General features: G+C 41.0%; 1 protein-coding gene and 1 long non-coding RNA gene across 4 annotated transcripts in view; both read right to left on the bottom strand.

The window, feature by feature from the left end:
• The window catches only part of htr4 (5-hydroxytryptamine receptor 4), a 184897-nt gene that overhangs the window by 6195 nt on the left and 154234 nt on the right, over window positions 1–24468 (bottom strand). The window contains exon 7 of one of the 3 annotated variants that reach the window (XM_032527604.1): window positions 23010–23109. The exons of the other annotated variants lie outside the window; for them this stretch is intronic. Coding sequence (XP_032383495.1) covers window positions 23046–23109 — 64 coding nt within the window. The 3' untranslated portion in view covers window positions 23010–23045. The remainder of the gene's footprint in view (window positions 1–23009; window positions 23110–24468) is intronic. 3 annotated transcript variants of the gene reach the window in all.
• LOC116696554 (uncharacterized) lies at window positions 1562–16801 on the bottom strand. The gene is made up of 3 exons (XR_004333772.1): window positions 16488–16801; window positions 2858–2861; window positions 1562–1597 (listed from the first exon to the last, which is right to left on the bottom strand). It is a non-coding gene; the product is annotated as an uncharacterized LOC116696554 (long non-coding RNA).

Here is a 24468-nt window from a genome sequence, read left to right as displayed (position 1 = left end):
CAAAGTCTTGACATAAAAGCAAGTAAAGAACAAAGTAAAAGCTGCAGGAATCACTGATGTAACATACTGAAACATGGATAATAGCAGAAGGAAAAGGCAAACTGGTGTGTGTTCATTTGGAGTATTTTTCATAATAAAATAAAAGATTTGGAGCGGGACACGTGGCCGCATCCTTTCTGTGTTTATTTGTGGTTTTGTTTGTGTACAGCTGAGCCAACAGGCCAACTGGCAGAGCTGGAGACAGGATGGAGGTTTGTTTAATTAGGCCAGGGGAACGAGAGACAGCAGGCCCGGATTACAAGCAGACTAAACATTTCTACATATTTTGGGCAACAATGTGGCGAACATCCATCTTTCTAAAGCGCCCTTTAGCAAGATATTGACCCTGACGTCTGATGTTCCTGTGCAGGACTGGGGAAAGAGAGAGAAGATTTCTTAAATGAAGATCGATACATTTTGAGTCCAGATGACACTGAAATAGGTATTTTATAACTTGGAATCTGGTTGGAAAAGTACTGAGATTGTTTATCACACCTGTAAAGCTTCTTTGCTTTTTGTTTCTGCTTCTTCCTTCCTTCTCTCCAACACATTAATATGACTCATTAATGGTTAGTTATGACAGTCATGAATGTCCACCTGGCTGGCTTTCTTTTCTTTTTATTTTCTCCAGTCTTTTACACAGAGACATAAAGAAATATACAACCCTACTTATATTTTGGCAGTTATTGTTTCCAGTTGCCTATTCCCTGCCCACAGCACAAATTAGGCTTTATCATAATGTAATGTATTACCTTGAGTTGCCCTTTCCTGAGCACTAGCATCTTTTCTAACTATTCCCTGTTTCTTTTAAAACAAATTCATTTCATATTCACTACAGGAACAGCAGCTGGTTTGGGGACTTTTTAAAGGGCACCTATAGTCATTAGAAAAGACTGTTCAGTACGCTAAAACATTTATCACCTGTCACATTTGACACACACACACACACACATAAGTGTTCTCTTATTGGCTGCCAGGCTGTTGTGGGTGTGGTTTACCTGTGTCACAGATATTACAGAGCGGAAGTGAAGCCGACTAGGAGAGAGGAGGAAGAGAAGGAGTGTGTTTTCTACGTGTTGGGACGTTAGACGATCATATCCCCTGTTTTCCCCATCAAGTTGTGTTAATATTAATATTTTTGTCCTTGTCTTAAATTTTGATAAATGAGCTATCGACGGAGTGTCGACTGAGCTGGGTACAAGATGGAGCAATGCTTAGGCCGAACTTTGGAAGCCTCAGACACCTTACGATAATATCAATATTACACCCTTTAATATCTCTGGTTGTATTTGAGCACTTGGCCGCTGATGTAAATCAATGAGGGACGGCTTTGCATGTGAAGAATAGTCTATATCCTTGAAGTCTAACTTACGCGATTGCTCCGGTGACGCAGGGAAATTCCGCCGGATGCATATATTTTCGCCGATGTCCGTTTACTTCCACTTTTGTTGTATTGGAATTTTAATGGAGAGATGGTTAACCGCTCCTCAGATCTCTGCGGGGTAAATCGAGACAGCTAGCTAGACTATACGTCCAATCTGAGTTTTCTCTCGCGCAACTATTTTACAGCGGCTCGGTGCGGAGTTTTAGCGCCACCCATGATGATTGTGATTGGTTTAAGGAAATGCCAATGAACCACAGCTTGTTTTTCTCCCGTTTTTCTCCCATTTTCTAGCCAGACCCTCCTCCACTCTGCAGCGTGTGGATGGTCTGGCAAAGCAGGCTATGTGATGAAGTACCTGGACTTATTTGGTATTCAATCCACTCAAGAACTTTGAATACATCGTAGATAGGCGATTCACTGAATGTATTTAAAAGATGTGAATCCCTTTATATATATATATACATGCGTGAGTGTACTTTTGATCTGGCCATTTTTTTCTGGTTTGGACTATTTTCCCTGTTTTCCCTGTGCACACAACCCATTTTCTGTTATAGAACAACTTGACTGTCCTGCACCGAGCCCTGAGCTCGACCCCATCTGACACCGGAACCGCGACTGCGAGCCAGACCTTATCGCCGAACATCAGACCTTCATCTCACGAATGCTCTTGTGTCTGAATGGGAACAAATCCCTGCAGCCAAGTTCCAACATCTGGTGGAAAGCCTCAAACCAGAAAAGAGAAGACAGTTTTAGCAACAAAATACACCCCACTTTTCCAAGATGACGTGCGCAAAACTCAATATTTGGGTCTCCACATACTTTTGGCCATTTAGTGTAAATATTAAAATTAAGTAAAATCATCACTGCAGTGATAGAGGAGTTTATCCCCCCATTGTAAAGTCACATTTAAAGCAGGCACTGAGATCATATACTGTCCTGTAGCTGTGTACAAGGCAATACATCTCTAGAATCTGGAATATGTGATGTGATGATATCTTTAGAGCATATAGAGAACATGTCTTTTCTGCCTCCTGTTTTACTGAAAGCCAGACTGCTTGAGGTTTATGAAACCATTTCATTACTGGAATTAATGTGTTACCATCTGTTGTGGAAAAAAATGACATTTACCAAAAAACAAATCAGGTTTAGTGATTCCCATATTTCTGTTTATACTAGCCTGCAAAATAGCAGATTCTCAAATTATAATCTTTGCTTTGCCATTTGGTGAAAATGTGACTGCATATTGTGCCCATATTCTGCTCATTTTCAGGTTCATAATTGTATTTAGAGGTTGTACCAGAATAGGTTCACATAAACGTAAACCTATAACGTGCACAACAAAGATATATAACACAATAAAGGAAATGGAAAAAGCCAAAAAGCAAAATATGAGCACTTTAAACCCCTTTCTTCACAAGAGATCTAACACTCCACTTATCTGGGCAGCCAACATCCCCCACACACTCACACTCTCTCTTGATGACCACTCTCGTCTCTCACCCTCTCATCACACACTCAGCATCTCTCTCTCCCTCTTCACTTCTTCACTGAGAGTCTTTGGCTCTGTAGCGTAAGAGTTGATCATCACAATCAGGAAGCATTTTTCTCTTCTTTCATATTTTCCTTTTTTCCCTCTGCTCCGTGTCAGCTGTCTGTTTCTGCCCTGGTCACCAAGACAACAAGCGGCCTGTTTCAGCCTCATGCCCCTCGAGGCAACAATACCTTGCTTAGAAACAAGAGCTCACAAGCCACTGGGATGCTGATTAAAGGAGGTGAAGGAGGGGAAGGCATCAGGGAAGAGAAGCAAAGTCCCTCCCCTTTTCGGTGGACCACCATGGGACCTTATTTCAGGAATAATATGTATGTAAAGTGTTATGAAAAGTAATGACTTGATCCCGTTTGAATTGAGTCCTGAAAAGTCAATATCAACAATGTAATATTTACGGGATTGTTCAGGTGCCGCCGGAAATTCTGCCAAATGTCCTTCATTTTTGGCCGGATGTCCGTTACCTTCTGCTTTTTTTTGTGTTGGCATTCAGCGGGGATTTCTGAGGACTATGGTTAACTTCCCCCTTAAGATCTCTGCAGGGTAAATCCAGACAGCTAGCTAGACTATCTGTCCAATCGGAGTTTAAAACAACCTTTAAACATACACACGTTCCACCAAAACAAGTTCCTTCCCAAGGCTATTTTTAAGTGGCCAGAACACTTTTTTCTCCCATCTTGGAATGCTGTGTGGACTAGCCAGACCTTCTTAAGCGGCGCTGTGGAGGAAGGTCTGGCAATGTGAGACTTAGTCATGAGACTAAGTCATGATGTTTGTTTTATAAGATAATTTTCCAAGTCAAGAAAGTAAAACTGTTAGACTACGGTAGAAGACTTTGACAATACGTAATTACACAGACTAAAAAGTCGCAAAACTGACATCGGGTTAAGCTAGAGGCCTTCGTTTCATACCGGGATGTAACATCACTTACACGAGCAACGGGTCTTGCTAATTCTTTTGCTTCCCGGCTGAGGGACAGATAACCTTGTTGAACATAGCCAACCTAGCTAGCATAGAAGCCCAGCAGCGAGCAAGGTGACGTACATTGCAACACAGTCTCGCGGCAGTTTGTGAAATTGTCACGTTATTTTTAATCCATTGATCCATATACACGGACACGGTTTTCTTGTTTTTGTCGTGTTGCTGAGAACGTAATGTATTCGTGCTGGTCACTAATGGAAAACGAGAACGGTGTAAGGACACGCCACACGCCCGGACACGAGCCCCAGTCTCCTGTGTTGTCTGACCCATCCCCCAGCCCAACCAACCTCCCTACGCGGATTTTCGGCATTTAATAATACTCACTACCGTTGTCGTGCTGTGACCACAAACAATGCTTCCCTTTTAAATACATTACTTTCAAAATTGTTCTCACCAACGTGAAAAAAAACAAGAAAAACGTGTCATTGTACACAATTCCATAGATTTAATAACGTGACCATTTCACAAGCTGCCGTGAGACTGGGTTGTATTTTGGGCAATGTCGAGAGATGCAGTTCACTGAGCAGTTTCTCACAAAACTGAGTGGTGCTACAACAAACTTACGACAAACGGGGAGATTTTCCACTTGAAAAATTCTCTTTTATGTTGACAAACCTCATATTTGTAATTCATGGCTCAATTCAAACAGGATCAAACAATTATTTGTCTCTCACCGTATATATTTTTCTTAACGAAATAAGGTCCCATAGGGTCCATCAGAAAGGTGAAGGTGACTTCTCTATTGAAAAGGTCCGACTAGCAGCCGAGGTGGAGCAGAGGAAGGAGGATAAAAATAAACGCAATAGAGCAGAATTTGAATAGAAAAGAGATTACTTAGCATTGAGAATAAAAGGAAGAAGATTATTTTATGCAAACATTTATAAGCTCAACTCCCACGAGGAAAGTTTGCTTGTAGCTCAGCAACCAAAGAAGAAAAATATGCATGTTGCTTTGAGCGGAATTACTTTTTGAAACAAACCTGCATTTTGGCATTCCTGTAACCTTAAAGGAAGGTTTGTTTGCAACTTGAAGATAAAAAAAAAAATGTGAACAAGTAAGCAAAAGCCTCATGAGTCTTCACTGTAAAAGAGCAGGTGAGTGTCATCACCTCAATTACAGTGAGACCGAGTTAGATTTTCTGTCACAGTGTGGTTGGGAAGAGCAAAGGAGAGAGGGCAAAAAGAGCAAAAGGAAAAGCTGAAACCATTTATTACAAGAAGATTTCATGTATGCAATCTTTCGACCTGTGAGGAATTACACTCTACACTCTGAGAAATAAATCCGTCAAATTCCTGAAAAGGTACTGGCGGCTCATTCTCGGACTTTGCCCTGTGATTAAAAAAGAAGAAAAAAAACTAAAGTAGGAAAGCTATTCACAGATTCAAACTTCTGGGATCAATTACTCTATAGCGAAATTATATTAAATCACAAATGACGCATCTTTTCTAAAGCAGTAAGGTTAACAATGAGCTATACAAACTAATTTTCATCAAAACTAGCCATCCTCCAACCTGGAGGAATAAGATTGGGCTATATAGCAGCCGGCGGTGCTTAGGGACCGTCTATAAACTACAACACCGACACAAAACTATCTATTAAGTTATAAATAAGGTAGTGTCTCCAAACTTATATTTTTACAGTAAGTACTGTAGTACAACTAGGAGGAGACATATAAACAAATAGAATATTTTTTCCTATTTCGCTCACGTTTATTTTATATTTTTCCCCGCTGACCCTCCATGGTAAACTTCTATAAAATGTTGTAAAAAAACGCCAAACGTCAAATTAAGTGACAACGTGGACTTCTGTCATCTCTCCAAAACCAGCCTCGGTGCTTGGCTAAAGTTCTACGGACAATTTCTGTTAAATATACAGTCGTACAACTGTTAATACACAATTCTTAACTTGTACTGTATGTTCAAAGTCATGACGTCTATTTGCTCACGTCCTTGCCTGCGTAAAATAAAGTAAAAGTAAAACTCAGGCAGAAGTTCCAAGAATAAATGAAACATGTTGATTGGGCTTCCAGAGTCCAAACGATTAACTTCAAGTTTTCAGCCGGTGAGCTAGAGCAGCATTGCTGACACCAGGTCTACTGAAAGAATCAGAAAGTTGTCCTTTCATGGGATTACATCTTGCAGGCAGGTATTCTTCCTCTCATGCTCGATAAAGCAGGTCTGAAGACATGTCAGAAAGCATTAGGGAGAGCTGAGAGATTTTTTTAGCCGGGGCCAAAGAAACCCAATCTGCACCAGGCAAACTGAAAAAAAAAAGCCAAAGAGGTGAAATGCTGAAGGAATGCGGCTGCACAGATCTTGTTGTTTCCACAGTGATGGGGCAGCAAGAACATTGCATGTATGGTCACAGGTATGGAGGCGGCGGGTGGTTAATGAGAAGCCAGTTCTGAAGTGTGAAGCGGACACTAACACTTTGTATACCTTTTCTCAAAACGTTGCACAAAGATTATTCAAGCGAAAGCTACAAGGCATCACAACTCCACAGCAGCTGAAAATAGTGGGTAAAAAAAAGAGATTATTTCTACCTCAGCTAAAGCTGGAATGTGTGACTTTCTAAATACCTCTTTAAAGCATGAATCAATATTTCTCACTCAGTTAATATTGAACAAATGCCTACATGTAATTGTTATATAAAGCTTTATTGCAAACACAGGTCCATATTACACCTTATACAGTATAAAAGTATAAAAAGGAGAATCAAACATGCAAAATAATTCCATATTCGCCCATAAGATATACAGGCTATTGCACCACTGTCGTCTTAATCTAGAAGTGTACCTAATGTAAGTATGTATGTATGTAATGTCAAATAGTTTCCTTTTAGTAAAAAACAGCAGGCGGCACAACAACAGAACCGTGTAAAGCCAATGCTGGTGTAGCAAGTCAAACTTCAGATACTTCTTTTCCCTGGAGTTTGTAGAAACCAAATGCGAGCTAAATAGAGAGTGACTATTAGATTTCAATTACATGTGCACAGAAACATGGCTCAGGCTCGGTCTTACTCTAGTTAGTTACCTCAATAGGTAATTTAGACGACATTTAGACAACGACATGTCTATGCACTCCCATCAAACTGTCTTTATGACCCTCTAGTTCAGCTTTACATTCCCAACTGTAAACTTGGAATAAGATTGAACTAAAAATGTGTGGGCTTTAATTTACAGGAAGCTACTGTATGTCTGAATATACTTCATTGTTTAAAACTTACCATTTAATGCAAAATATGTCTCAGTGCTGGCCACCTTTGCAGTGCACAAACCAAAGAAGGGAAGAGCAACTATTCAAATTATTTTAATTGTGGCCAACTGTACTTGGATTAGTACTTTAAAAGTACCTCATCAATGTGACATGTTTTGTCCTGCAGTGTGCAAAAAAAACAAAAAAAACACACAAAACCAAGCCAGGTGAGCCTTTAGCGCAGTTCTAATACACGACTGAGAGGACAGCTCCTCTCAGCCTGACTACTGAGCAAGCCACTACTTCAGCTGCCAACCAGCATGTAAAACGTCACAGTCTTCCCCATATTCCCGACCGACTCCCCTTGATCTAAGACAGCCAGCTTCTCCCCCGCTGAGCCACTCGCTGTAAACAACAACATCCTTCCCTTTTCTGTCACAGCGATAACATCTGCAATTTCAAGCTCAGTTTCAGAGAGAGGGGCCGGGACGGAAGGTGTCCGTCATAACCCAAGAGAGGCCACTCTGGGTTCAAAAGAGGGCACTGCACAAGAGGGCAGAGCTTTTGAGATGGACGCTCTGATTCAGCCTGCTATCTCATGCATTTTCCTTCCTTTTCTTTCTCCTTGATAAGAGGTTTTAAGCTTGTGTGCCCGTCGGGCTCAATCAGGCTTGGGTCCTCCACTGAGCTTTTATGAGTGCAGAAAGGGTGATGGACCTGTGAGAAAAACAGTTTAATGGGAAATGGACCTTTTACTGATAACAGGAAGCTACACAGTCAACATGATTGAAACAGAGCAAACACATATATGAGGACTGGTGGCACTCTATGCTGTTCTCTTGTGGAACACTTTATCTCTGGCAGACTTGTTTTCTCTTCAGCTTTCCACTTTCTATTTGAATGAAATGGGTAGCTGGCTCCTTGGAGAAGGACAGCAGATTCACAGCAGTTAATGAAAGGTCCCAATGACCACCCAGAATCCCGGCAAAACAAATACGGATCTGTACATTCAGTATATAACAAATACAAATGGTGCCTGTAACATACCTCTCATGATGTAAAGTGTTTTTGTACCGGCCTATTTACATTAACATAAGTGTTTCAGACCCTTGTTTGATTGGTCTTGGATGGGCTCTGTGCCCTCTCACTGTGATTTCTGCCTGTGCTACTGGCTTAAGGCCCGTTTTCTGGAAGCTGCAGTGACCATTTCTTGTTGAGTGTGCTCTCAGATGGCTGTAGGCGTACTGAACTGACCTGCTGCGTTGGGCTGAGCAGCACTGAGGCTGAAAACACTGAACCTCCTGCTCTGTTTGTCTCAGAACATTAAAACAGGATTTAGCCAGGACCCACGCACTGAGGCATAAGGGTGAAGTAGCAGGCGGGCCTGTGGGGAAGTCATCAAAGCGCAAATGAGTGTGTGTGTGTGTGTGTGTGTGTGTGTGTGTATGTGTGTGTGTGTGTGTGTGTGTGTGTGTGTGTGTGTGTGTGTGTGTGTGTGTTGTGTGTGTGTGTGTGTGTGTGTGTGCATAGTACAATACAGCATGTGGTCACACACACCAATCAGAACAGGAGTATCTTAGCTGAATTCTTAACGAGCGGGAGTTTTCCTCAAGAGGATCCTGCACCAAAAATACACATGTGGAGTAGACTAAGCTTCGAGGTAAAGAGAATGAGATCTGAGTGCTGCAGGCTCATAGTGGATCAGAGGTTGATTATTTTTGGATGACTGATGCCTGCAACACACCATTCCTCAACTAATTGCTTACATGACTGGAATCAGGAGATACCACTACTCTGTGTGTGTGTGTGTGTGTGTGTGTGTGTGTGTGTGTGTGTGTGTGTGTGTGTGTGTGTGGTGTGTGTGCGTGTGTGTGTGTGTGTGTGTGTGTATGTGTGTGTGTGTGTGTGACTGCAAGTGCACACTGTCTCATACCTGTATGGAAGTTGTGTATATTGAGAAGTGGACTACGTGTGAGAATTCAGGCTTCTGCTAAACAGTTTTTTATTCGTATGACTCTGATTTTCGAATGCTAGCATCCACTAATTCCTTGAAACGTGCCGTTGTTGAAACAAAGGCATGTCAACAACAGTTGTTGGGAATTATATATTTGAGATTTGAGTTATAACTGATCTAACCAAGGTGATCATTGTAACCAAAACCTACAAAAAATAAGAAAGCCTGTCTACTGTATGAAAACTGCAAATGTAACGTGTGTCTTTCATTTTTTGTAACGTGTTTGTAGCGTGTTTTTTTCTGGTCTCCAAAAATATTTGTAATTAATTTCTCTGAGTAATTTCTTTCCCTGACCAAGTAGTTGGAACTAAACCAAAATAAACAATATTCAAATGTCCAAACTCACACTATGAATAAACTAAACTAAACCAAAATGTACTTAATGAATTATTTTTTTTTTTATTTTATTAATCCCACAAGGGGAAACTACACTTTTCACTCTGTTGTTATTACACACATTACACACAGGCCTGAATTACACACACATGCTCAGGACCTACACATGCACTAATGGAGAGATGTCAGAGTGAGGATACTGCCCATGGAAAGGCGCCCCGAGCGGTTGGGGGTTCGGTTCCTTGCTCAAGAGCACCTTGGCAGTGCCCAGGAAGTGAACTGGCACCTCTCCAGCTACCAGTCCACCACCCTACTTTGGTCCTACGGGGACTTGAACCAGTAACCCTCCGGTTCCCGACCCAACTCCCTATGGACTGAGCTACTACCACCCACAAGTATAATTACTTAGACTTCTACATTGACTTTATATTAGGAAATTGCTTAATGTGGTTCCACAACATATTAAAGTCAGAGTTATGACTGTGGATATTAATAAAAACACACTTGTAACATATGACATTTTTCTCCAAAATGGAAATGTAGCTTTTAGGAATGAAACCTCTTTATTTTCACATTGCTGCTTTTGATATTCATTATTTCTTGTTGGCTAACCAGTCGGTTTGGTTGCCTGGTCAAATGAGGTCCTCCGAAAGAGGTTCTTCTGCCTTTTGTCTGGTGGGAGAACATTCACATTGGCCCTTTAATAGCTACACCGCCCACGAGAAGATTGCACAGAAGATTGCACAGACTGCAAGCAGCGGGCCTGAGGCATTAGCATGACTGGGGTTTGAACAAGGTCAAGGTTCAAACAGGGCCAGGAGCGACTGTGCACACTTCATTGCTGTAGTTCCTTCTGCTGTAGCCGACAATGTGTATGTGCATTGCTGCTTGTTACTTTGCTGATACTGTAGTACAGGGTTCTTCAAAGTTTTATAAGCAGAAGACCGAGACGGAGCAGGGACCTCGTAATACTAATATTGTAAAAAAATGTTGCATATTAAACTGGGTCTAGAATAAAGTTTAGGATGACCTATAAGCTTCTATGCATAGCTTTTTAGTGCATAGAATACTGAGCTAATAAAATAATAATTGTTAGCATGATTTTGTAAATCATCTTTTAATATTAAACAATCTAGGATGAACTGTATTTGTGGATGGCTACCTTAGTGACTACCTTACCCATAGGCCAGTAAGCGTCTATATTTAAAATGCAACCTAGGGTCTTTTTGTGAATGTACTGTACCTGAGCCAAACTTTCGTTTAAAAGCATATGTAGGACATCATCACAGCGTCCTACTGGAATCAATACACTCAGGATATACCGCCAGTCTCCTAAAGAGGCGTGGCAGTACCCATGTAACACATGGCTCCACAGCACTTCCAGTGGTCAAAAACTCCACGTGGTCCCTTTAAAAACATTAATGCCAGTAAGGAGCCTAATGCGTCTTCCATCCATGCTAATTTGAGCCCAAACTATCCCAATGTGTCATCAAATTCCCATCAAATTGCAAAAGTCTAAATCTAGTATCGCTATCAAATATCCATTTGATCAGGGTTGCCCATTTCAGTGTTGTTTTGGCTTTCCAGAACATTAAGAACATTAAGTTTGTTTTCCAAGCAGCTATGGACAAAGGCAGCCATACATTTTTCAATAAAAGCTCAAAATGGGCCATGCATTTGCCATTGAGTGCAACATGAGGAAACAAAGAGCTGCCCCAACAGTTAAGGCTGTGACGGTCCTGGGATTGCATCGTATTGTCACAATCTTCAGTGGTCTCAGAGAAATAACATTAAGCATTTGTCATTCACTAAAACATCAACAAATTATGGCTGTACATCACACTGTGAGAGAATCAATGTCAATCGACATCAGCACATGATTAATAATGTCCTTTTAGACATTTTTTATGTTTCAAAAAATGCTTCCTAAAATGTACTGGGTATTTTATAAAAGAGTTTGTCAGTATTTCACTAAACTGGAGGGCCTGTAATGGTGTGATGACTTCAAAACCAATGTTTGTCCTTTTTCTTCTTTTTTTCTGTGCGACTGGAGACAAACTCAACCATCAACTTATCGGTAAAATCTTAAAAGCGGGTATTTCATAAAAAGAGCTGTAAACACTTGTTTGGCTGTGTTATTGTAAACAGCTCATGTTTGCCATGGTCCTCTGGGTTTTAAAACCGATATTTGCTGATGTCTTTTCTGCTTGACTGGGGACAGAATCCGTTCCTCTGTCAAACATCAGAACAGACACATAAAGAGAACGATGACAGATGCCCGATGGCAGTGCTGTCCTCTGCCAACATGCTGAGGAGCCCTAATGAGGGGACATGTACACAAATACACTCAAAGAGAGTCCGAAGTACACATTATACCTTTCCATACCAACAACACACACTGCGGTTAAAAGGTTTACTGAACGACTGTCATCTTTTATAAACAGACAATTTCAAATGGAGAGCAAAATAACTCTTTTGACCACTTACGAGCATTAGACAAGATATACTAGCAGTACACAAAGAAAAACCATGCATTCTCATAAGCAAATTCGTACGATATCCTACAAAATTATGCTGATCGCCGGGCACATGACAGCTAAGTTCAGCGGTCTTTCCACTAACATTTAACCGAGAACATGTGACTGTGAGCCTGGTACCGGTCACTGTGAGGTGCTGGTCGTTTCTAAGGCCGTTGCAGTTGAGTTTAGGCAAAAAAATGATCATCACGCGGCGACAACGACAGTTAAGTTTAGACCCCAAAACGCCTGGTTAGGATTAGAAAATGTTTGAATTAAAACACTGGTACCCTTAACCTGTGTTTGAAAATCAACTCTTTTGTTGGTGCTTTTTATCAATGTTTTTTTAAACTTTTTGTCAAGTTTTTTTGTCCTTTTTTTCCAACACTTGCTTTTTTCAATTTTTGTCACTTTTTTTTGACGTTTTCAACACTACGTAACACTAACTTATTAATTTTAGTTTTACAGTTATTTTTGGCATTATTGTCTATAAACCTCATTTATAGGAAATTATACCCACTGTTTGAGTTAGAAAAGCAGAAATTAGGAATTATTTAAACTAAAATTAAAGGAATAGATGTTGATGGATAATCACAGACTGGAACATGTCAACTTTTAATCAATACTATTTTGAAACCTCTTCAATTGTTTTCTTAAAATGCTATAAAATTGAATAAGACACCCCAAAATGAATGAAAGTAGAGATTTGTACTTGCCAAAGAGTGTTGTATGGTATCAATCATGTTATTTTGGGTGATGAAAAAGAACATTGATATAGGAAAACGGGTCGATTTGACCCAAGGACAACATGAGGGTTAAGTAGTACTCCCTGGACAAGTGTTTCATGGGTGAAAGCATTGAAAGCATTGTGTTTTATAGTCTCACATTGCCAGACCTTCCTCCACAGCGCTGTGGTGGAAGGTCTGCACAGCATTCCAGGATAGAAGAAAAATGTGCTTTGATTTATTGGCATTTCTATTAAACAAGTACAGTTGTGTTAGGCAGCACAAAGCGCCGCACGGCACTACGGGACTTCTGCTAAATACCCTAGGGAAGGAATTTGTTTTGGTGGAACATGTGTACGCTCAAAGGTTGATTTGATCATGCAACCGAAAACTCCGATTGGACAGGTAGTCTAGCTAGCTGTCTGGATTTACCCTGCAGAGATCAGAGGAGCAGTTAACCATAGTCCTCAGAAATGGACCCGAGTTTGCAACATTTTTGGCAGCACCTCAACAATTCTTAAAGTGGAACATTGTGGATATAGACTTATGTGTTTTATGACCCACCCATCCACCCTGAGCTTCTCCCTAAATATGTGGAACACATACAGTGTATATATAATGCAATTACAGTGCATTACTCTTCATACCTATGTGAGAACATCCTGAATTATAACGTGTTATGCACAATGATACATTGAGCATGCATAATCTACCCAGACGGTGGTATTCTGGGTGAGGACGGGCTGTTGTTTTTATTAATCAGGTCTTATGAAAAGGACCGAGACTGTGGTTGTTTTTCTGGTTAACTGTGGTCATATAATGGATAAAGACTTAGCCATGTTGTGAATATACCGACCATGCCTTTACCAATTCGGAAAAAACAGGCTGCCAAAACATGTTGATTAAAAAGAGTGCAGCATGTGCGGTTACCTGGTTGGTTTCCCAAAAAGGAGCTTCAAAACTTATTTTTTTTACATTATTTTTAACGCACAGATGACCATTGAAATATTGACACATCCAGCATCTGTCTAACCTAGATGGACATGTGCTGTCACTCTGCGACATACAGTGTTGTCCCATCTGTTTGAATGATACCAGCAGCTTAATGGGAGCATTTAATCTGATCACTGACATGTTGACCTGTCGGTGCTGAGGCCTGATGAGGACCGTAATGTAAGTCAGTCTGTTGGTCGGTCAGTCCATCTGTTTCCAACTATGCTCACAGCTACCAGCCAGGCTGCCATAAGTAAACACGGTATTTAGTGGCCACTTTTGGTGGGAAAGTGGAAAGTACACTTAGGGGCGAGGCCGGGGTAGATGGTTCATATAAGTCGATTTGTATGGCACTGACCTATTTTGTCATAGAGCCATGATGACTTTTTAAAATTATAATCTTTACTGGCAGATTTTAGACAAATACTCTCACAATCCACATCTCATTTTTTTCTCTCTCTGCATATTTCACCAACTCCAGCGCTTTGTGTGAGAAGCTGTGGCAGCAAGGAGGGAGGAAGAATGGAAAGTTTCTACCTGGAAGGCAAGGGAAAATTACACTTCTGCAGTGTAGAGTCCCATGAGACGAGGGGAAATATTTTCACATCATGCCATGATGCTCAGACAGAAGAAAATAAGCAGACCTAGCAATAATCATAAATGAAACCTCAGAGAGACAGAATATGTGTGTGTGTGTGTGTGTGTTTATATGTCAGTCTGTGAAGGTGTGTGTTTGTGCTTGAGAATGAAAGAAGGAAGAGTTCAAAAAGAGATTCACTTTCTCTTCTTTCCAGTTCACATCATACAGCTCGGGAGCATTCACTAAGTAACTTTTTCATACATATACTTTACATTCCAAATACAGAGAATCGCAGAGAGGCTGCAGTGTTACCCATAGCAACACGCACCGCTCAATATTGGCACCAAGATGACTGGATGAGAACTTTACATTTTTTCTAACTTTCAAACACGTTGCAAGTGACCTTTGAAAACACTGACGCCGTTGCTGTGGTTGATGTACGTGTTGCCAGGAGACACTCCTCTTTGTGTTTCCAAAAATAATATCTGAACAATGTGAGAAACCAAGCTGCCAAATTACAGGAAATACAGAACGCTGATCACGAATACAAAGTTGAGAATCTTTGAGCACCTTACAGGATCTGTAAAATGTGTCAGAGTTCCGCACCATCAGGCATATAGGGACATCTGGAGGAACTGAAGCCTGACGAACTTCCGGCAAATTTGAGATTTGCTTTGCAAGTCCGTCTGGCCAAGAGCCCTTTCAAGCCCATTTCCAATTTTTCCAAATCGAGGCACCAATCTCCACCGTTATATGATGACGATAGCGCAGTGACGGCAATCAGCTGTTTGTCTACATTCAACATGACGGCCACCGAAGCACAGCAACCCGTTGATGCCGCTGTCGCTGCTACATCACCCGGATCGCTGGTCTGATTGGTTGAAGGACTATCCAATGGCCCCCAGAGGCATTAGAGCGGCGTCTGTTGGTGACGCCCCTTACGAAATGGGCTGTGAATGAAGCTTGCCCAGACCCGCTCTCAGTTCCAACTGAGAAGGGTCTGGTGTCAACCAGACTACAAAGACAGTGGAATATCTGGCAATTTAAACACTTGGGATTTAAATGCTCCATTTTCAAACTTGCAACTTCACACTATGTCTGCTTTCCGTGTATCTTGTCTTCAAAATCAGTTTTTGATGGATGTCACACAAGATTATTAAAACCCTTCATTTTGAATGCTGCTCAGTCAAATTACCTTTTAACGAGAGCAAAATGTCATTTGACTGAATTTAAGACTTTTGAAAGTCTTAAATTTGGCTTTGTGAATCTGAAAATACTCAAGAACAAAGGTCTGAAATTTAATAAAGCCTTGCTACTTTTAAGGTCAAAATCTTTCAACTGAAAATGAGCCATCTCCCATTCAGAGGTCAGATCATGTTTCAGAACTGCTGAAATGCTGCTCAATGGACATAATTATCTTAAAAAACTATTTTGTTTAATGTGTGAGTGTACATTATTTACATAAGATAGTATTGCATTGGAAAAACAGATGTATGTATGTTTGGAAATTAACTTGACTTATGGGTCTGGACAGACACATGTAGCAGCTGTGAACCACACAAGGATTGTAAATGGTGAATTTATATTGTGTGTGTTTACAAATGTGAGCCAGATGCATCAATATTGTTTATGGTAATTGCCATAAACATCTTGGCATTATTCATCCTGGCAGAGTTGACAGATGTGTGTGTGTGGGTGTGTTTAAAGGGAGAGAAGGAGACTACCAGAGGAACCAAGAGAAAAGAGAGACAGAGATGGTGAAATTAGCGAGGCAGCAACCCACACCAATTCAATTAGGAAATGAGAATCCTTCCTGACCAGATTAATGTGGTTACTGACTGAGGACAGCTCTCTATAGCGGCATACTAAACATTTGTTTCTTGCGTATACCTGCCACCAGCTCTGGAGAAGGAGCCACGTACGTACTATACAACAATGAAACTGTTACCGTAAGGTTCATGCTCTGCTGCAGTTGTGCAGTGATTAGTCTATATCCTTGACGTTCCACTTCCGGGATTGCTCCGGTGCTGCAGGAAATTCTGTCGGATTGAATATATTTGCTGATTTCCGTTTCCTTCTGTTTTTTTTTTTGTTGAAACGCCGGTGGTTAACTGCTCCCCAGATCTCTGCAGGGTAAATCCAGACAGCTAGCTAGACTATCTGTCCAATCCGAGACTACTTTGCAGTCGCTCCGTGCGGCGCTTAGCACCACCCATGATGATTGTGATTGGTTTAAAGAAATGCCAATAAGCCAGAGAACGTTTTTCTCCCATCCCGGAATGCTGGGTGGACTCGGCAGACCTTCCTCTGCTCCGCAGCGTGTGGGGCGTCTGGCATAGCGAGACTATACAGTGATGCATGTAGCTCTGCCTAAAGGAACACGCCGCCTTATTGGGGCTTTAGCTTATTCACCTTATCCCCCAGAGTTAGATAAGTCCATACATACCCTTCTCATCTCAGTGTGTGTTGTAACTCAGTCCGATGCACCCACCGATAGCCTAGCTTGCCATAGATGCTGGAGGTTACTGGCTCCAACTACTCTCAATAAGTGACAACATAAACGCCAACATGTTTCTATTATACCTGCAAACTCAGGGGGCTGAAAATGGTGACACCTCTTTACTATGTTTATATTTGTGTATACAGTATATATGTATAAATACATTTAAATGAAAAAAACGGCTGTTGCTAAGGCCACAGGGTCTAAATTAAATGATTTAAAAAAAATGTTATAACAACAACAACCACTGGATGGGAAAAGGGTATTTTACTATAACTTTTAATGCACCACGAGGCTGGCAAGGCCGAGTCTGTGTTGTTTGTCAGACAACGGCAGCTTCAGAAGCCGAAGCACTGCTACTTGGGTGGAGTGATTAGCACAACACTTGAAAAGTGCCGTTGTTATTCTCTGCTCTTCACCACGGGGCTTCTCGTATGCTGCTATGTTGTTTAGCTGTAAGAAAGCCTCCAATAGCTCCTTCAGGGTCACTGCATGCCATACAGCAGCCAAACACACACACACACACACACACACACACACACACACACACACACACACACACACACACACACACACACGCTAAGTAAACACACATAAACTTGCACTACAAGTGTGCACAAAAAATGTAATGCTAAACCCACACACACAAACATGCATACATGTCAAACACACACCGGAAATCCATTATGTAAATAAGAGAAAACTGCAAAAATATGCGTGGAGTAATGCTAATGCCAAAGTTTACTTGCAAACACACACAGACACACACACACACACACACTGCTTCAGTTCTGTCATATGTAAGGATTACTCTTCTAAAACTACAAACCAGCCACCTAACCCTAACCCTAATTAAAACATTTAACTTGGACTAAAACATTTAAGCATGTCAGCTTTTAAGCTCTCATAAAATAATCTAAATGTGGCTTTGCCCTTTGATACCTCAGTGATGAAATCCCATCGACTAAACACAGCTTTACATTGTCAAACTGTAGTTTCTAAACTCATCGTGCAACCCCGGCGTCAGCATCCTTCCACTGAACTCTGCAGAGCAAGTTGACTGGATTGTGTGTGACCCCAGCCTTGACAGCTCCTGTGACAATACAAGAGTGTCATTGAATGCCCTGGACATCCCTGCCAGGAACGTCTATTTTTTATTTAGTTTTTTTATCTTAATGTTTAAAATATCTGGCACAAATAAATGAAGGGTTCAGCACTTTTCTTTCAATGTAATCATAAAAGGAAGCCCAGTGTGTAAAAGAAGCTCCTGACCTACATGACCTACTGTCTCACAGTTGAGGGTACACAAGCTCAATAAAATCACACACACACACACACACACACACACACACACACACACACACACACACACACACACACACACACACACACACACACACACACACACACACACACACACATCATTCATAAACTGTCAGCACACCCACATAATCTCTGCAGCTCAGGCACAGGTTTAAGTATGACGAGAAAGCCAAAGGCAGAATAAGATAGTTCCGTTACAATTTGTAATAAAAAATTTAAAAGTCGGCCCCTCCTTCCTGGCTTAACAACCGTTAGAGTGCTCGCCAGAGGGAGAAAGCAGACCCTAGATAGGCTCTCCTTTTGCAACAAGCTTTGTCTGCTTGGCCTTTTGCGTTTAACACATTCTTACTTCCAACTCGTCAAATACTGACATAGTCAGGACCCTTTGGAATAATTTTCGACGCACTCGGTCAGGACCCTTTGGCATCACTTTTTAACTCTCTGTGACGAGTCATTTTTCAAGATGCAGGGTAAACCCCCTTAGGGTTAGGAAAAGATTGTGGGAAGGGGTTGAAAGATGTATGTTTATTTAAGTGACACGTGTGACAAGAACAGGACACACACCCTGGTCTACCAGTCTTTCTTTCTTTCTTTCTACCATTGTTGCTCTTCTTACTACATTATTTTACAGCGCCACAGTAGAGCGGCTGCTCCGCCCGGTGCGTCCCACATTGAGAGCATTAGGACGAAGCGTCCGTATTTGACGAATTGAGTTGGGCATGGGTTCTTTCGGTACTGTGTCTGCCATTTCTGAACCTTCCTCTTGAATGCGGGACCTCGTTGATTCTTTTTTACAGAGTCCAGCCTCACACACTGCACGCATTGGCTGGGAGCTCCCCCCCCCCCAGCTCAATGGCTGATGGCCAGAAATGTCCCGAACACAGCACAATTAAAAGTTAATGTATAAAAGTACAGGCAGAGGGCACTGCCTCTGTAGATATATTGTTTTTTTTTAATTTAAAGACAAATAAAGTCTTTATTATTAAAGTTATGAGATCTGTAGTCGTTAGAAATGATTGAGAGGGATTATTTTTGTCTATGCATAGTTTTTGGGAAGCTCCTCCTCATTCTGCTATTAAATCTCATTTCTTGTGAGGTCTTTCCTTTAACAATACCTTCATATATATGATGATTTATTCATCCACAACAGCAGGGATAAAGACGTCTCCGCATCTCTGCTACCAGACATGCTTAGGTTGTCAAGTTTATCTCCTTTGCAAACGTAAGGGTGTCCCTACAGACCCTGCTGGTAAAAGCTCATTTCTGACTGAAATAGGCGAAAGGGAAATGAGCCCCATCCTTCATGAAGACTTCCTCCACAGTTGCAGCGCTGCTGGGTTTCAGGTGGCTGCTTAGTTGAGTGCATACAGCAGTACCATTTAAAGAGCTATGACAACTTTCACACTTCACACGCTCTGAAAATGGTGCTGCCGTCTGCAACAAACAGAGGAGAGCACATCTCTGAGCTGGCTGTGTGTCAAGATGTCCATCATATCCATATGCATGGTGTCAATACACACATTCACTTGATACTTATGTTCTCTCTCCAAAACACACACACAGTATACACTGGGGGGGTGTTAGTAGCTCAGTCAGTAGGGAGTTGGGTTGTGAATCAGTGGGTCGCTGGTTCACTGGTGGTGAACTGGTAGCTGGAGAACTGCCAGTTGACCACATGGGCACTACCAAGGTGCTCTTGAGCAAGGTAAAGAACCCCCAACTGCTCTTTCCATGGTAAGCCCCCCCTCACTCACTCTGACATCTCTCCATTTAGTGCATGTACAGGTACTGAGCATGTGTGTGATGTGTGTGATTATATATAATAACAACAGAGTGTAAATTGTAATTTTCTCCTTGTGGGATTAATAAAGTATACATTGTTATTGTTTATTATTATTACACCTCCAGGATGGCCAGTGACCACAGTTTAAGATCAGTCAGATGGTATTGGTCCTCTGTTCTGACCGGAGGTCTGGAATCGATGTCAGGACACGAGAGAATGAAAATCACAACGGAAAGAAAAACAACAGCAGAGCAGTGGAAAGTCAGCAAGTGGCTTGCAAACATGTAGACATGTTTTTTTTTGTGTTTTTTTTAAAGATTTTTTTTGGGGGCATGTATTAGGCCTTTATTTTTACAGGACAGGTGAAAACATGAAAGGGGAAAACCCCTACAGTGGGGCTCGAAAGTTTGTGCACCCCAGGTAAAAATTTGTATTAATGTGCATAAAGAAGCCAAGAAAAGATGGAAAAATCAGACGCCATTTTCTTGTAAATTTCTTGTGTAAATCATGGAAATTAAATCTAACTTTTTGTGACATGTTATACACATGTCTAATCTGTCATTTGATGTCTTTTGGAGATTTTTCTGAAATTTTAAGTAAAAAAATGGTGTATCCTTCTTATTCTAACATCTGCACAGACACATTCTACTGTCTGGCCTAAATACCCAGCATCCCTTTCTTAACTCCCTACGCACTTTCAGTTTGATCAACCCACTACGAATCAAATTTAATCTAACGTCTTTCATAATCGAGCAAATGTGTGTGTGTGTGTGTGTGTGTGTCTGTGTGTGTGTGTGTGTGTCTGTGTGTGTGTGTGTGTCTGTGTGCGTGTTCAGCTAGACTAATAACCCCTCAGGGAGACAAACAGTGTTCTAGGCGTGATGTAATAAGACCAAAGCTGCCTGCCAGCAGCAGCAATTGTTCTTCTAAACAAGGAACTGCCGTTGCCTAACCCTTGTGTTGTCTTCACCTTCGGGGACCCTCTCGTGTCCCTCGGGTCAAACTGACCCGAGACTTATTTGGGATTTTAAAAACAATTCTGAAGTAAAATTTTACTTCATAATCTATTAACAAATATTGTCAAACAATTGGGATAACACATATATTTAGGGAATGCAATCAGTCTCAACTAGAACACAATTAAAAATGGAAGTGTGGTTCGTTTTTTTGTCACAAGGTCATAATTCATGTTAAAAATCCACTATGGAAAAAACATAAGTGGTCATATCCAGAACATTTTCTGAATTGAGTCAGGAATACATGTTTATCACAGGAAATAAGGTAAGGCCGTTGATTTTCAGGTAGAAATAATGTACCATTTTTCTTCTTGAAATGGGTCAATTTGACCCTAATACCATACAAGCGTTAAATTAATAAACCATATGTCTGTTTTCTGATTTGTTACAACTATGGTTACATTTTGATGGGTTAAGGCTCCTATAACTACTTGGCTATTACCAGGGAAAGTTGTATGTTGATCATATTTCAACCAAACCGCTGTTGACTGTCTCTTTGCCTTTGACTTCTTTGTTTGCTCTCTTTGTACTTTTGTGACATGCTTTACCAGCTCTGGAAATGCAACGATGAGTTCAATGTTATCTTGTAGTTTCTGCAGTTTTAGGAACAGAGGCTCCTTCTTTAATGATCCTCAATGTAATTTCCTGAGAATGAGAGCACAAACTAAATGGCTGTAAATGTACACACACACACACGCACACGCACACGCGATCTAGGATACTGTACATCTAATCCATGTGAAACAGAGTTTGTGTTCCATGCTTCATTAATTTCACGTGAATAGTTTTTTAACTTGATTGTGGATATATACCTCGCTGCTGAGAAGATTAGAATACAATGAGGGTAGCTTTCCATTCTGCTCTGCAGCCTTTCCACTGTAGCAACACATGAGTGTGCCAATCCAACATTCATCATGTCATCTCCAGCATGTTATGTCATTCTTCATGTCATCTCCAGCATGTTATTAAATTCATCATGTCATCTCCGGCTAATTCATTGTATTTCCCTGCCTTTGTCCTCTATGTGTTCGCCTGCTGAAAATGATATTTATTCATTGAAAAATGAGAGGTCCGCAATTGCATTCGCATCCTTGGACAAAAGAAGCCAACAATATCACACATTTAAACTTTCAATTTGTACGCCACTGTGCGGAGTTTCATGTGTTTACTGTATGTTGCAAACTCAACAATGACGTGATGCTGAAGAAACTCAGTAACTTAATTTACAGTACAGAAAAAGAGGAGACCCTCAGGTACTACAGCTATTGAATACCCACAAAAAACATTTTGTATTTGTGTATCTTCCAAATGAACACGCACGCACACACGCATGTCAGTCAATAACACAGAAGGAAATCTATTGCTATAGTTGTGTGGTAGAGGAAAAGCCTCATTACGGTTATGGATATCTCCACTTCACTTATCCTCACTCTGTCTGCATCTCTCCATCCTTCTCACAGCGTAAAGTTATGATGGAGAAACATTTCAAGGAAAACACTATTTATTCCATGAGCAGTCAACAGCGTTTGTGAAAGAAGAGAGCATTCGAAAAAGACTCTCACATTTAAAGAGAAGTTGGTTAAGAGACAAAATTGTGAACACAAATCTATTTCTGCAAGGTTATAATCTTCAAGTAATCAAATAAGACATTTCATTGTATTTTTAATTATTGTAAGTAAATGTACACTACCGGTCAAAAGTTTGGGGTCACTTACAAATTCCCATTCCACTCCATTATAGACAGAATACCAGCTGATCTAAGTGGGGGGGCTGACCTTTAATGCCATATCTACATTGCCCATTATCAGCAACCATTCATCCAATGTTCCAAAGGCTCATTCTGTTTACCAATCTGATATCATTTTTAAAAAACTAACTAGAAAAACATTGGAGAACCCTTTTGCATTTATGTAAGCCCATGTAATCTGAAAACTGCTGCCCTGGTTAAAAAAGCATTGCAACTGATCTCAGCTGCTATTATGTCTACAATGGAGTGCAATGGAAATTTCTAAGTGACCCCAAACCTTTGACCGGTAGTGTACATGTGTGTGGATGTGAGTGTGCGAGGCTGCGACTCACTTGCTAGAGCCTTGAGACGCCCTACACATACAGCAGTTAGACAGGCACTGGCCTGGTGTTGCAGAACCAGAGCAGCAGCTTGGAGGCAGAGGAGCAACCGCTGGAGAGACAGGGGGAGGAGAAGCAGGAGGAGGAGGAGGAGGAGGAGGAGGATGGAATATATAAGGAGAGAGGAGAAAGGAAGGACGAAATGTGGCAGGTGTAGCCAGTGAGAGAGAGGAAATGATAAAGGTAAAGAACACAAAAGGAAGATAGGAGGTGAAAGAAAATGTAAGGTTAAAGTAATTAAAGTAGGGAAGGGAAGCATGCCAAGAAAAGGCACAATAGAGGGATAAAGTAAGAAGAAGAAAATTGGATGAAGAAAAAAACAAAGGGCAAAAACAAATGAAGTGGATAATCACCACGATTAATGAAGGCATGCAGGGAAGAAGAATGTGATGGAAAAAGAGAAAATGACGAAAATAACAGAGAAACGGAATGAAAAGAAGAAGAAAAGATTGAACAAAGGAAAGAAAGAGAAGAAAAGGGATTGGAAGGTGTGGGCGTAAGAAATGATGAAAAAGACAACAAGCATGGTATAGAAGGAAAAAAAGAAGAAAGTTAAGTGGACAAATTAGTAGGACGAAGTAGGACGATTGGTAGGTAGAGCGATAGGAAGAGACAACAGGAGGTGAGGGAGAAGGAAGAGAGAGGGAGAGAGGGAGAGAGAAAGGAAAAACAAGGTTAGTTTACACCCTGACGAGTGTGTGTGTGTGTGTTTGTGTGTGTGCGTGTGAGCGCGCATTGTAATTAGAACAGAAAACTGCGAGCATCAACATAGATCAAAATGTAATTAATTTAGTGTTAAATGGGCTGAAACAATGCACACAAACAGCAACATTATCTTTAATGTTCACACATGAGGACTTAAAGCGGCAAACTTTCCCCTGCGTCTCACAACCTAAAGCTCTTGAGCGTGTTTAGGATTGCCAGTACAGTGCTGCACAGCAAAGTAGATTATTTTCTGTACAATGCATTCCTAAGAATGGGTTTCCATGGCTTCTCAACGAGAATTGGGGAGACATTGAATGGGGCAATCGGCAGTTTCTCCATTTTCTTTAAAATACTGCTTTTATGAGATACTACTGTGTGCAAAGTTAGAGATAATCTCATGGAGAAGCCAAATAAAAAAAGCAGAAGGCATCATTCTCTGGGATCACGAATGTAAATGCAGTTTCACATCAACATTGACAGTAGTTGTTGAGATTTTTTTTGTCACGCATCAAAATGTTGATTACAAAATAAAGACAGGGGACAGTATACAAACGTGTCAACAAGACATTTCAAATTTGATGACAAGTTTGTTTAAAAAATAATGAGCTGTACCAAAGTTTTGAACAAACACGACACATCCATCAAAACCCCTCAGTGGGCATCTGCCAGCAAAGGAAAAATGAAAAGTTAAATCATACCCATTTCA

Source organism: Etheostoma spectabile, chromosome 10 (assembly GCF_008692095.1).
Source record: "Etheostoma spectabile isolate EspeVRDwgs_2016 chromosome 10, UIUC_Espe_1.0, whole genome shotgun sequence".
NCBI classification, from domain to species: Eukaryota; Metazoa; Chordata; class Actinopteri; order Perciformes; family Percidae; genus Etheostoma; species Etheostoma spectabile.
The sequence above is the reverse complement of the archived record's forward strand: the minus strand, read 5'-3'. Positions and strand labels throughout refer to the sequence as shown.